This window comes from Seriola dumerili, unplaced genomic scaffold, assembly GCF_002260705.1.
Source record: "Seriola dumerili isolate Sdu_G_001 unplaced genomic scaffold, Sdu_1.0 BDQW01000122.1, whole genome shotgun sequence".
Taxonomy (NCBI): Eukaryota; Metazoa; Chordata; class Actinopteri; order Carangiformes; family Carangidae; genus Seriola; species Seriola dumerili.
Window position 1 is genome coordinate 1593672 of NW_019174377.1, and position 13620 is coordinate 1607291.

At 39.8% G+C, this 13620-nt stretch overlaps 1 protein-coding gene across 1 annotated transcript in view; it reads left to right on the forward strand.

Moving 5' to 3' along the window:
- Window positions 1–13620, forward strand: part of dync2h1 (dynein cytoplasmic 2 heavy chain 1) — a 113030-nt gene that overhangs the window by 31663 nt on the left and 67747 nt on the right. The window contains exons 48-63 of the mRNA XM_022748436.1: window positions 562–808; window positions 1019–1170; window positions 1356–1500; window positions 2304–2406; window positions 4819–4983; window positions 6206–6330; window positions 6939–7187; window positions 7481–7589; window positions 7857–7970; window positions 8472–8614; window positions 9021–9102; window positions 9613–9773; window positions 10692–10829; window positions 12172–12285; window positions 12447–12607; window positions 13449–13572. Coding sequence (XP_022604157.1) covers window positions 562–808; window positions 1019–1170; window positions 1356–1500; window positions 2304–2406; window positions 4819–4983; window positions 6206–6330; window positions 6939–7187; window positions 7481–7589; window positions 7857–7970; window positions 8472–8614; window positions 9021–9102; window positions 9613–9773; window positions 10692–10829; window positions 12172–12285; window positions 12447–12607; window positions 13449–13572 — 2332 coding nt within the window. The remainder of the gene's footprint in view (window positions 1–561; window positions 809–1018; window positions 1171–1355; window positions 1501–2303; window positions 2407–4818; window positions 4984–6205; window positions 6331–6938; window positions 7188–7480; window positions 7590–7856; window positions 7971–8471; window positions 8615–9020; window positions 9103–9612; window positions 9774–10691; window positions 10830–12171; window positions 12286–12446; window positions 12608–13448; window positions 13573–13620) is intronic.

Consider the following 13620-nt stretch of genomic DNA (forward strand, 5'->3'; position numbering starts at 1 on the left):
AAGATCTGTTGTGGGAAGAGTTCAGGCTGAGAAATAATTTCTGGTTCGTAACAACCCCTGTGCCCCTTACACTGCAGGACTACAGAGGGTGCGGTTTATTAGCATAACAAGAACAACAAAACACTGCACCTCAAGGGATGTCATTAACTGTACAACTCACTTCACTCATCGTGTAACATGCTTTTTCCATAAAGGGACTACAAGCTACCAGAAACATTTCAGAGTTATTGTCAAGAACAGGAACACTAGTCACCAAGCACAGATAACATTTGGATAACATTTAGAACACAATCTACTCACCTTATGTCTGTAAACACATCACCTCAGATCATGCTGGGTTAGGGTTCCACCCATTTATCCCCAATATGCTACAATATACAAGCATATAAAATTTTTATATGTATGTTGTTTTATTGAACTTGCATATATAAAATGAATATATACCATTAACGTAAATTAGCTGAAGGTATAACACACTGTGAGATTTATCCACACCTAAATACAGTATATAAGTGAGTGTGTGTTTCTTGACCTTTTTTCTATGTATTGTTTTCTGTCTAGCATGCTCCTGCGCTACGCCTTCTCTCGACTGCGCTCCACTCAAGTCGCTGTGGTTCACTGCAGTGCACAGACCTCATCTCGCCATGTGCTACAGAAGCTCAGTCAGACCTGCTTGATGCTCAGCTCAAATACTGGCCGAGTATTCAGACCTAAGGACTGTGAGAACCTAGTCCTTTACCTAAAAGATATCAACCTACCCAAACCGGACAAATGGGGGACCAGCAATCTCACTGCCTTCTTGCAACAGGTAGAGTAGATACGTTGACAAAAACATACAGACAGATAAGCAAATAATTAGTGAATGAAAGGATGATGTGGTTCCTGATTCCTATCTCATCAGCATAGCTCAGACTATCCCATTTTAAAATTAGAGTACTATCTTACTGACTTTTTGAACCCTTTAATAAAACAGAATCTGAATGCTTTCAAATCATTGAAATCATTGAATCACCTCCAGGTACTGACCTATAAGGGATTCTACGATGAAAATCTGGAGTGGGTGAGTCTTGAGAACATTCAGGTGGTGGCCTCCATGTCAACAGGGGGTGCTGTCGGGAGCCATTCACTCACATCCCGCTTCTCTTCTATAGTACGCATCTGCACCATAGAGTAAGTATGATGCAAATGCTACAAATAGAAAACAAATTTTCTTTAATTTATATTCATGCCTTAGTTCACTTTTCCAGAGAGTTTCTGCGTTTTGCTATTGGTCTCCCTCGAACCCCGAACCTGTTGATGTATCTTTTTTGCCCCTCCATCTGTCTGTTTCTCTGCTTCTTTGCCTCTGCCTTTAGCTATCCAGACAGGGAGCAGCTGCAGACTATATACTCAGCATACCTGCAGCCAGTTCTCCAACATAGCTTGGGCAGCCAGGCAGCCTGGGCCAGCACAGGGAAAACCCACCAGCTGGCTGGCTCGCTTGTGCAGCTCTATGAACAGGTATTGAATTAGACACAGTGTTCATTCATATTCTATATTTGTAGTAACATATTCTTGCCTGAGATATTAAAAGCATAACCAAGTCACTGAAGACTTAATATGTGATCAGGAAGAAATCTTTACACCTGTTTACAGAAAAATAGCACTGCCTCTGTATGCTTTAAAACAGCCCTTTGAATTCCCGGATTTGGTTGAGTGCTTTGCAGTATTTTGAAAAGCACATCCGTTTTTAGATAACTTAGATACATTTTTGCCATTTTGCTAAGACGATGAGGATGTCGGGGAAAAATTTTGTACATTGACAGTTGACATAAATCAATTCTATTAGCATATCTGTCTCTTTTATTTAACATCATGGGCATTATCCCAGCATCTTACTATGTTAATTAATATCATAAATGTTGAATAATTAATCATATGACATTTTCAAGTAATAATTGGATACAATTAAGTCTCATGGATCTTTTGCCACCAAGAGTTGTACTGTATATAATAGTTGGGTGGCAGAGCAGAAATTCTCATTCTGTTGATATTTTGCAGCTTTTCAACAAAAATAGAATATATGTATAACTGAATTACAAATCCATACAGTTCTGCAGGAGAATTGTTTTATTCTGTGTAGGACATACAGGCACACGCTATTAGTGAATTAAATCCCATATTGCCGCTTCCAAATTGCAGCTATGGATGGCACACAAGAGGCAGATATCAACCATAGTGTGGCCATAATCCTATTACTGATTGACAATTAATTTTGATCATGTACAGTATGTTATCATCTCCATGTGTTTCTCTCCTCTCAGGTAAAAGCCAAGTTTACTGTGGACGACCACAGTCACTACCTGTTTACCCCCTGTATTCTCACAGAATGGGTTCTCAGCCTCCTGCGATATGACCTCACTGCAGGTAATCAAACATACATGATGCAAGAATGCATACATATTAATATCTTTTTCAACATGTGTAAAATCTATGCAATAACCAGGGACATCCCAACCCTCTGTAAGTTAGGGAAAAAATACGAAGCTTCAGGCTTCATTGGTAGCTTGACAGAATATCTATCTCTTCATTTTTGTAATGTGGGAAGCCTTAAAAATCAGACCCAGGCCCATAAGTGGTTGTGACTGACTTTTTCAGAAGCCCTGCTATATGCGAACAAAAATGTTGGATTGGAAAAGTTGGATTTAATGACCCACTGGTTTTCTACTAATTCCTTAGAGTGCACACATACAGTAATCTTACTGCTGCTGAGGAACATGAAGCATTTATAACTCAGTTTTGATGCCAGAATCAAAAGGACAAGACCAGATGGCTTAGTTTCTTGTCAGTATACTTTTAGCTCAGAGCTACTGTCTCCAACTCTCACCTTTTCTTCATTCCATCCCTCTCTCACTCTCTCTTTTCTCCTCTCTTTCCTTACTTCCTCTCTGTCAGTCGTCTCTCCCCCTCTTTTATCATCCTCTCCCTTTGCTGTCCTTTCATCTCTCCCTCTGTCACTCTTTCTCTACTTCTGCAATGTGTTCCTGCTGTGATAGTGAGTCCAATCATTTATTTTAATTAAACACGTCAGCGGACAAACTTCTCTTCTCCTATGCTCATCATTTTTTAACTTACTCTTACTTCTTCCTTCTTCCTTTCCCCCTTGCTGTTTACCTTCGTTTTTGCTTGTAAAAATCTATCTTCATTTTTATTCTGTCAATGTTGATGTATGTTTATGTGGGGAATATATTTACAACACTTCATAACTTCCATAACTTTTGTGTTTGAATTTTAATCAAAATTTGTTTAAATTATTATTGAGTTTTCTTTGTTTTGTTTTTTTTATTTATTTATGGAGATTACACTAATTTGGGCCCAAGACCAATCGTGATTGTGTTTCACCATGTAAATGAAAAGGTTGTCATGAAAGTGGACTTTGGCTTGCAGATTTTGTTGCTTTGTTCTCACACAACAGTATATCTGGAGCATAACGTTGAGTTTTACTTTGTGGTTTTTAGAGCTGACTGATACACTGGAATAGCTGATATCATCAGCCAGTTGAAGCTTATCACAGATACAGTGGGCTCCAAAAGTTCAATTTTAAAGTTCAAGGTCACTTTGACCTCACATCTGTCCCATTCTTGTGAACACAATATCTCAGAAACACCTTGAGGGAACTTCTTCAAATTTGGCACAAGCAGTCACTTGGACTCAACTGTTTAGATTTTGATGGTTAAAGGGCAAGGTCAGTGTGACCTCACAAAACACGTTTTTGGCTGTAACTGAAGAATTTATACACTAATTATGATAAATTCAGCATCAAACTTCATTCCTATACTCACCAAATGCTGTCTCCAGCGGTGGAAAGCAACGTTAATGTTATCTCTTGTCTCTATCATGTCTTTTCTTCTATTGAGGTTAGCACGGTAACCAGCTAGCCCTAGCCCAACTCGTCATTTTCTGATAGCAGCTCACTGTAGGCTCCAATCTGCCCTGAAGAGGTACAACTGCTCAGAGGGCATATTATAACATCTTGTATTATATAGACAACAATGTTTGAAGCTCTGTGAGCGACAATCAGCACCACCCTCTCCTGGCAAGAAACCTCGTTCAGTGGTAGGCAAAACTTACACACAGCCCCTTTAACTGATTTTAATTAATTTAAGTACATTAAGAAACAAATATTGTTAACAGACTTTTTGAGCTCTCAAATATCAAGATCAGTATCTGCCTCAAAAATCCAGGATTGCCAGGCTTTGTTGTCTTTTTTATTATTTACTGTTTTGGTAGAGTCACCACTAAGGTGGGTTTTGGGCAGGGAAATCATTTTAAAGCCATAGGCATAGAGAATGTTTAGCATGACAACTTGGCACTTTAAGTGTTTTCTTTTCTTTAGTGGTTTTTAAAATTTAATATGCCAGGAAAACCCCAGAGTGTCAGCTGTGTCTCTGTTTGATTCCCTTCTACAGTTATTCAATATAATGTGACAGACACTGTTGAAGCGAGCCGCCTATGAGACCATGATTCAGGCTTGTCCTCTTTTTAGCTAGCAGCACTTTGTTGATTCTTGGGGGAATTTAGTAAACTTAGTTTCACCCTGGGAGGTGCTTTTGTCATGCCTGATCCACCAAAAACAGCCCTCTGACCAATGTTGAATTCTGAGTCATAGTGTAAATACTATGCTTGTGTCTGTACTTTTTGAAACAAAATGCTCATTGTGTGTTTTAATGCTTTAAGTGAGAAAAAACTTTCCCTTGAAACATGATTCACTGAAATTTGCTATGTAACCACCACCGTTTTCAATCGATATATGTGTGTTTCTCCTTTATTAATTTTTAGCTCAATCTAATGTGACAGACAGCGTGTTGGAGGTGGTAGCATACGAGGCCAGGAGGCTGTTCAGAGACCGGCTAGTTTCCTCCAAAGACCTTCACACCTTTGATAACATCCTCTCTTCCATTATACGGGGAGACTGGGGCTCTGATGCTCTAGACAACATGACTGGTATGAGATAGGTCTCCTCTCACAGACATATACCTTCAGTCAAATCCTACATACACAATAAAATAAGACTGCTTGCAGGCTCATATGGATTCAACAGTCCAAACACTGCACAAGACATAACAGGATTCCAAGATTCCATCACAGATTTTATTTATGGCAGTTCCTTCTCAGATGATGGTCTGTTTGCTTATTCTAAAAAATAAAAATTACTAAACGGTTGACTACTCTAAACAACTTAACGACTATAAACAAAACTAGTGTTTATCTCTCATTCACCGGTTAAGAATATCCTTTAGTGTCACCCACTGGTAATAACATTTGAATTTTTTGGTAATAGCAGGGGTGAGATTTTGGCCACTTGTTTCAAATTCTGGTTGAAGCTGACGACTCGAGTCCGACACTTGCCTGCCAGTTCCTAGTGTGAGATGAATAAGAGTCAATAATAAGTCAAGATTCAAGAGTCATACCAGACTGATGTCTAGTCTTGTTAACACTGTACAGAGGTTCCCCTCATGACTCAAGGAGAAATTAGAGAAAAAGTTAAATTCAGAACCTCTCCTCCTTACATACCCTGTAGGTACTGCTCCTACCTACACGGTAGGAGCAGTACTAATAAGCACTATACCGATGATCTGCAATGATCTGCACAGCAGCATTAGAAATGCCTGGCAAAAGATGGCACCAAGCGTCAGTCTTCTTAATATAACATAACAAAGGCACTTGAGACTGCTAAACAAAGGCTTACAATTCTGGCAGCTCCACTAAAGACATCACCTAACAAGTGTGATAGCTTGTTTTTAATATCCCTGTCACTACTTTTTTTGACCTACCTATTGGTATTGCCCAGCCTTCTTCATATTAATACAAGCAAGCTGCATTCATATCTAATATGTGAGAACGCATTAGCTAAAGACTGGCACTTTGTAACCTTAGTGACCAAACTGGCCAGACATGCAGTCCACCAGTGAAACAAACACCTACCTGCTGCGCTGCAATATCTGGTATGTTAGCTGTGGTATTTGTATTGCACAGATTAAACATTCAGACACACATTTTATCTCAGTTTACTGCTATCAGTTTGTTTTTGTGACAGTTCTGCCTTTGCATTGCTCAATTTTTGTGTCTTTTCTCTCACTTCTGCAGAAAGCTTCTGCTGTATGTCATATGATGGGAACATATGCAGCTGTGTTACTAACAGTCCATGATATTTCTCTGTGTACAGATGGTTTCTATGTGACATGGGGAGCCTCTGAGGGGGCTGTAATAGCACCAGGCCAATCTCTACCACCTCATGGTAAACAACTGGGACGACTGGATTCTGCTGACCTAAAACAAGTTATACAGAAGGTACACAGTGAGGAACTGTTGTCTGATGTGTAGTCAGGCTTGTAGGATTAAGTGTCTGCACGTACATATATGAATGTATATTAGCGGACACTAGTTGCGTATATAAGCAAGTAGAAGTACTGTGCTTAAGTAAAATTTTTGTGGTACATATATTTGTATTTCCCTTTTATGCCATTTTATCTGTTTGCTCTATTATATTTTGCACTTTTTACTGCACTACAATATTTTGACAGTGACCTTCCGTTTTAAGATTTTTCTCACATAACTTAAATGCTACTTACATGCTAATGTTTCATTAATAAAACACAATATTCACATAATAAATATGATGATAATGCTCTTCAAGATACTATTCTGCATAATAGAACTTTTTCTTTTGGTACTTTGCTAATAAAACTTACTTAAGTAGAATTTTGAATGCAGGAATCCATTATTACATTTTGGTGTTGCAGCTTAGTAAGTTAATGATCTGAATACTTCTTCCTCTGCTGCTATCTTTGTATCTTTTTCATGTGATTGTGTTTCTTTGTTTTTGTTTTCTTATTTTAATTACATTGTATTTGAGTGTCTGTTGTGCACCTCCTCATGTGTCCCCATTTCCCCTCTAGGGAGTAGTGCTATACAGTCGTGATAACAGGGAACTGGACCTCCTGCTGTTCAGGGAAGTGTGTGACTTTGTGTCCAGGGTGGATCGGGTCCTGAGCCGACCCGGTGGCTCTCTGCTACTGGCGGGCCGGAGTGGAGTGGGTCGGCACACAGCCACGTCCCTGGTGTCACACATGCATGGATACACATTGTTCACGCCCAAAATCTCCCGTGGTTACACACTTAAACATTTCAACAATGATCTCAAAACGGTAATTGTAGATCGCCTTTATAAGATTTTATAGGCTCAACTGGTACACATTGTTCCAAACTAACCACTTTTTGCAGAATGCACTTAGAGATCATAGCCTTGTACTGGCAAGCAATTTAATTGTCTTCTCATTAACACTCTATCAAGTGTTTTGTTTCAGATTTTAAAAGGACTTTTGGTGTCTGTATGCCTGTGGTGTATCGTGTTTTTATATATATCAGATGTATTTGTTTATATGTGATGTACTTGTATCAAATGTATAATATAGTGTGTATGTGTGTACTGTTTGTGTAGGTGATGCAGCTGGCAGGTCTGGAGGGCCAACAGGTGGTTCTGCTGTTGGAGGACTATCAGTTTGTTCACCCAGCTTTCTTAGAGATGGTCAACAGCCTGCTGTCATCGGGTGTGTATTGTGTTATTGTTTGATTTGATTATTAGTGCCTCAAGGGATTACAATTTCATTTTAGGGTTACGATTAGAATTTGGATTAGGTAGCAGCCCCTGTTTTAGGGTTTACTTGATGTATATTTGAATATGGGCCATGCAACAGAGTAGCCATAACTACAATCACAATGCTGTACACCAATCATAGTTCACAGGTTTGCTTCCTTCTGAGTGATGCTAGTGTGTAAAGAAACACTGGTCATTTTTTGTGTGTGTCATATTTCAGGTGAAGTTCCAGGTCTGTACTCCCCAGAGGAACTGGAGCCTCTCCTCTCCTCCCTCAAAGATTCAGCTTCCCAGGATGGATTCAGTGGACCACTCTACAACTACTTTTCCTACAGTCAGTACTGTATAGTTATTGACAGCACTCTGTCTGTCTTTGTTCATTATTTTGGTCTATTCCCTTGATGTATATGTGGTTCTCCTGTCCTCTTCTCACTGTATAACTCTGTCTGTGTCATTTATAGCCAGTGATTGTTCTAACTACAGTATTTTCTTCTATGATTGTATCTGACTCCATTCTTCTGCCCCACTGCTGTGCAGAGCTGTGTGTACTGCAGAAATGGTGCAGTGTCACTGAGGTTGCTGCTAGAAAATCAAATCAATAGCTGTATTATTGTCAAAGTAAACCCACTAAAGAGCTCCCTGCTTACCCTCACTATCCAACTCTGTTAGGGAGGTACCAGCTAACATGGACAGTATCAGTGACACAACAACTAGTACATGTATTCTCATTGTTCCTCACAGTCTCTGTTTCCCTCTCATTTACTGTCTCAAGCTACATTCTTTGATAAACTCTGCCACTGTTTTTGTTTCCAAACCTGTTTCACACACCCCTTAGGAATCCAGCAGAACCTTCATATTGTTCTGATCATGGACTGCTCCAACTCCACCTTCACCATCAACTGTGAGAGTAACCCCGCTTTTTACCGCAAGTGTTCTGTTCAGTGGATGGAAGGATGGACTGAAAGCAGCATGAAGAAGGTTAGAGGTCAACAAGCACAAGGGACAAGATAAGACCAAAAATAGATATTAAATCAGCTGATAAAGTTCACACCAGGATTTATGATAGGGCTGATTTAATTCAGCAGTATGTGTTGAGCATGAAGATTCATGTATCTGAAAAACATTTAAGAGACAAACTTGTGAAGAGCATTCTTTGATTAGGTTTATGGAAAGCTTGTATGCTTTACCAGTATCCAGGGACTCCAGATCCTATCACTGCAAGGCTTAAAAAGTACATTTACCTGTGGTATCACACACTTTTTTAATTGAAAACCAGCCATATTAATTTTAAGAAGCAGACAAGAGAGGAAAGTTTTTCAATACACGCATCAGTGCTTTCTATCAGAATTTTACATATGGTGTGTGCAAACCTGTTCCTTGTCAGATTCCTGAGCTGCTGCTGGCAAAGACAGAAGGAGGAGGGGAGGAGAATGAAAGTGAGGATGCTACCAAGGGGAAAAACTCAGGTAAGAGCACATACAAGGCCAAACTGCTGATTTATGGAAATACCCATTTTCTTTGAATTACTCTTTTAAGTTGTATGATTGTGTTATTAATGATTAGACATTTGTTTCATATCATATTGCCTTGCTGTTATAACAAAATTTAAAATATTAAGGACTTATAATAATCCTTGAATATCCACCAAATACATATCTTTTGCATACCTGAGGAACTATCATCTTTACAATATGAATGCCTTCATATTCCTGCCTAGATTTTTTGAGTCAGTGTATAAAAAAAGTCTGTGTATGCAATGGCAACCATTTCTGCCAGTATTTGAGAGGACTCTCAACCCTAACCCACCTTGGAAATACAACAAATTTTGCTGTACTAAGGTAACCATTAGATAATTCAGGAGCTTATTAACTCTATTTCTAGCATTATATTTATAATGTGTCTGTGTTTAATGTAATGAGAATGACTTCATAATTTCGATCCAGTCTGTGCTCACAGGCTTCTTCATCTCCCAGCAGGGTCTGGGCAGGGAGACCTGTGCCGTTTGTTCTTGATGGTCCACGAGTCATGTAGAGAACATGGTGCAACTCCCAGCCAGTATATGGCCTTTCTGCATGTTTACACTGCATTATACAGCCGGAAGCAAAGCCAACTCACAACCCGACAACAGCATCTACAGGTAAAATATCAGCTGTACTAAATGGTACACATGGACACATTTCTTGGTTGCTTATTGCCTGCCCGTGGATTCATTTCTATGATAAGGGTTTGGGATGAATTTTATGGGAAAACCTAAGGGATGTGACATTTATGCTTGCTCCCGAGTTTTGCCTCAACGCCTCTGTTCCACTCCTCTGCAGTACCAACATTAGCGTTGAAATGGAGTCTGCCAACAACCGGCTCCAGCAGAAAACGAAACTTTACTTTGTAGATTTTATATGCATTATCTCCAGTCTAACATTATTCATCCCACTCCTCTTGTCTGTTTATAACCAACATTAGTTTTTTAGTCTAGTTTTCGTTACCGTTAACATTATCATCCAGCAAATTAAGCTATGCTGACATTTCCGAGCCTCTCGGTGAAAGCTAGACTAAACAGTGATTGATTAAGATGGCTGTAATGCAGTCAATGTCTCTTGCAACGAGAATGGATTAGTACAACATCACTATACTACAATGTGCTAGCTAGCAAGCTGATAATGATTTAGTCACCTTATCTGTCAACATGATGCTGCCCAGTCACGTTCAGTCTCGTGTATGTCAGGCTCAGGATGTTTGCTCATGCCTACCTACGTAGTGCGACAAAACTCCATATATTAGCAGATAAAAACAGGTGTATATTATGTATTCTCCAAAGATGTTATCAGAATGTTGAACAACACAAACTGTGATTTCTATACACTTGAGTCTAACTTTATTTATTAATTAATAATCCTTGTCTGTTCCAAGTGCAGCGTGTATATTTGGATCTGGCACTTGCCCTCAGAAGTGACAGCACTATTGAACTCCATGTAGAATTTTAGGTTTCTTATTTTTGCTCATATATTAGAATCTTATTTTATATCTCTCAAATGGTATGATTGACTTGTGTCTGCAGGCAGGTGTGTCTAAGCTGAATGAAGCTAAGGCACTGGTGGATGAGTTGAAGAGGCGGGCTGCAGAGCAGAGTGCACTTCTGAAGACTAAACAACAGGAGGCAGATTCTGCCCTACAGGAAATCACCACTTCCATGCAGGTGTGTGTGTATCTATGTTTGTCACTGTATGTTTGTCACTGTGTGCAACTCTGACAATCAGTGGGCCGGCAGGACAGTAGTCCTGCAGGGTTTCATGTCTCCTCCACATTACATCTATCCTCCTCTCAAATCTCACCATGCCTCCCCTTCCTGCTTAGCCTCTTCTCTTCTCTTCTCTTCTCTTCTCTTCTCTTCTCTTCTCTTCTCTTCTCTTCTCTTCTCTTCTCTTTTTCTCTCTCACTCAGCTTATCTTTGTCTCTATTCGCATATCTCTTCTAGTCATCAACTTTTTTCTGGATTTCTCATGGCTGTGTCCCCCCTGCTGTGGACACACAATTTATTTAGTTTGTGTGTATATGTACATTTGTTTGTTCTTAGACTTCTCATCCAGTGTTTTTTATCTCCCGGTACCCAAGTTTTCCTTCCTCCTGCTGGCCTTGTGTGGAGGATGGATGGATAGATTTATGGAAGGAAGAAAGGAAGCTGAACTCTGTTCATTAGTTATCATATCCTTCTGTCTTTCTCTCTGTGGGGAATCTGCTTTTTGAGTGAGATGGAGGGAAGGCAGGAGAGAGAAAAAACAAAACACACAAGAAACAAAAGAAGGAAAAACTGTCAGCGGAGTCAGTTTGCAGAGTGATAATTAACGACTAGACTCATCCCTTTGGGCTGTAGCAGCTACATCTCCTGTGGAGATGGAGACAGCAGGGAGGGAAAAAAGGAGGAAGACTGGGACAAAAGAGATGAAGGGTGGAAATGAAATAGGCTCAGGGAAGATGGAAACATTAGGGCAGGGAGAAGTAGAGGAGTCTGGGAAAATTAGATTTGGAGAGGAAATAAGGAAAATGTGCAGTATATAGCAGGGGGTCAAGTCTTAACTGTGGGAGAATTGGAGGGAAGGGGAGATAGTCAATGAAGAGATTAGTTTTGGATGAGGATGTGATAAGATGGATAGTTTCTATGGATAGAGGTGAGAGAGAGGAAGTGTGGGAAAAGGATGCTGCAAAACATTCATCCTCTCTCTCTTTTCATCATCAATGACTGTGTCTTACTCTGACTATTCCTAAACCAAATCTTTCATCTTTCCACAGAGGAGAATCAGAGATGTGTGCCTGAACTATCTCAAAACTAAAGTACTGACAAAGAAGCTTATTTGTATTTTAACAGGTTATCTAGTTTAAGTTGTAATATTTCTAGGTCAAGGGTCAGGTTTTCCTGATGAATAGTTGAAGAGAATATACTGTGTGTAATATTCTTCTGTTAAGAATTTGAAACATTTGAAAGCTGTAGTTTCAAACCAACACAGTCAATCAAACATTACATGATCATTTTGATTATCCAGAATGCCAGTGACCAGAAGACAGAGATGGAAAAGATAAAAGGAAAGATGGCTCAAGAGGTGTCCAAGATTGAAGAGAGAAAAGCCAAAATTGATGATGAGCTGAAGGAAGTACAGGTAGGTTGACTGATTGACTTGTGCACTCAATATGATCTCAGTTACTTGAAATACACACACATAAACCTGCCCTCTACCTTCTCTATACTTGTAATCCCAGCTGTACTTATTTCTCACTTACCTTTGTATTGCTCCCTCTGCTTACCATTCCTACCCTCTAGCCTTTGGTAGATGAAGCAAAGCGTGCAGTGGGAAACATCAAGCCGGAAGCTCTATCTGAGATCCGCTCCCTCCGCATGCCCCCTGATGTCATCAGAGACATCCTGGAGGGGGTGCTGAGACTGATGGGCATCTTCGACACCTCTTGGGTCAGCATGAAGAGGTGAGAGGGAAAAGAAATGTGAAGAATGTGTAAAGGGATATACAGAAGAAGGGTGAAAAAGAAGGATTGATAAAGAGATGAAGAGAAAGTGACCCTGTTGGGAGTAATTAAACTGACTAGGATCTTCAGCACCTCTTGGGATACCAAAAAGAGGTGTGAGGAGGTAAGGATGAGGTGTTAAGGGAGGAAGAAGAGGAAAGGGTTGACACAGCTAGGAAAACATGGAGATAATGAGAAATCTTTATAATTGGGGTAATATGAAGGAGGTATGATTAATTTAGCACCATCTGTCAAATATGTTTAAATTGGAAAAACACCCAAACCACCAATTTCTGCTTAAGTTTGAGCTGTACTGAAGACAGAATATCCTAATTTGTCATCTCATTCCAACACTGAAGTTTTTCCACTGCATATTCACATGGCCCAAAAGAAATGAATCCATGTGAGAAAAAAGTTGTGGTATAAATGATAAATATGTCAAAAAGTGCGTGCGTGCGTGCGTGCGTGCGTGCGTGCGTGCGTGCGTGCGTGCGTGCGTGCGTGCGTGCGTGCGTGCGTGTTCTAAATATGAGTTACAATGATGAGCTGCAACTGTTTGCACTTAATTAGAGATGAAAACACTTTTTAGGAACTCTCAAAATTTTTGGCTTGAGATAATATTAACTTCCTCATTTTCTGGTCACTATTTTATCTCTTTGATGATCATTTCTTTAATTTGCTTCATTGCCATAAATTGTAACATCAAACTCACACACAGCATTCTTTGTGTCTTTATTTGTCACCTACCCATGTCCAATCCTCTCTTGCTTGTTTTATTCTTCTTCACCCCTCTTTTCTCTAGCTTTCTGGCTAAGCGAGGTGTTAGGGAGGACATAGCTACATTTGAAGCAAGGAACATCACCCCCGAGATTCGCCAGAGTGTAGAAGAGCTGCTCAACAGGAACAAGGCCTCCTTCGACCCCAAGGTCAGCTAGCCATGGTAGCAGAATGAGAATTAGATTTATGGTTGGTGT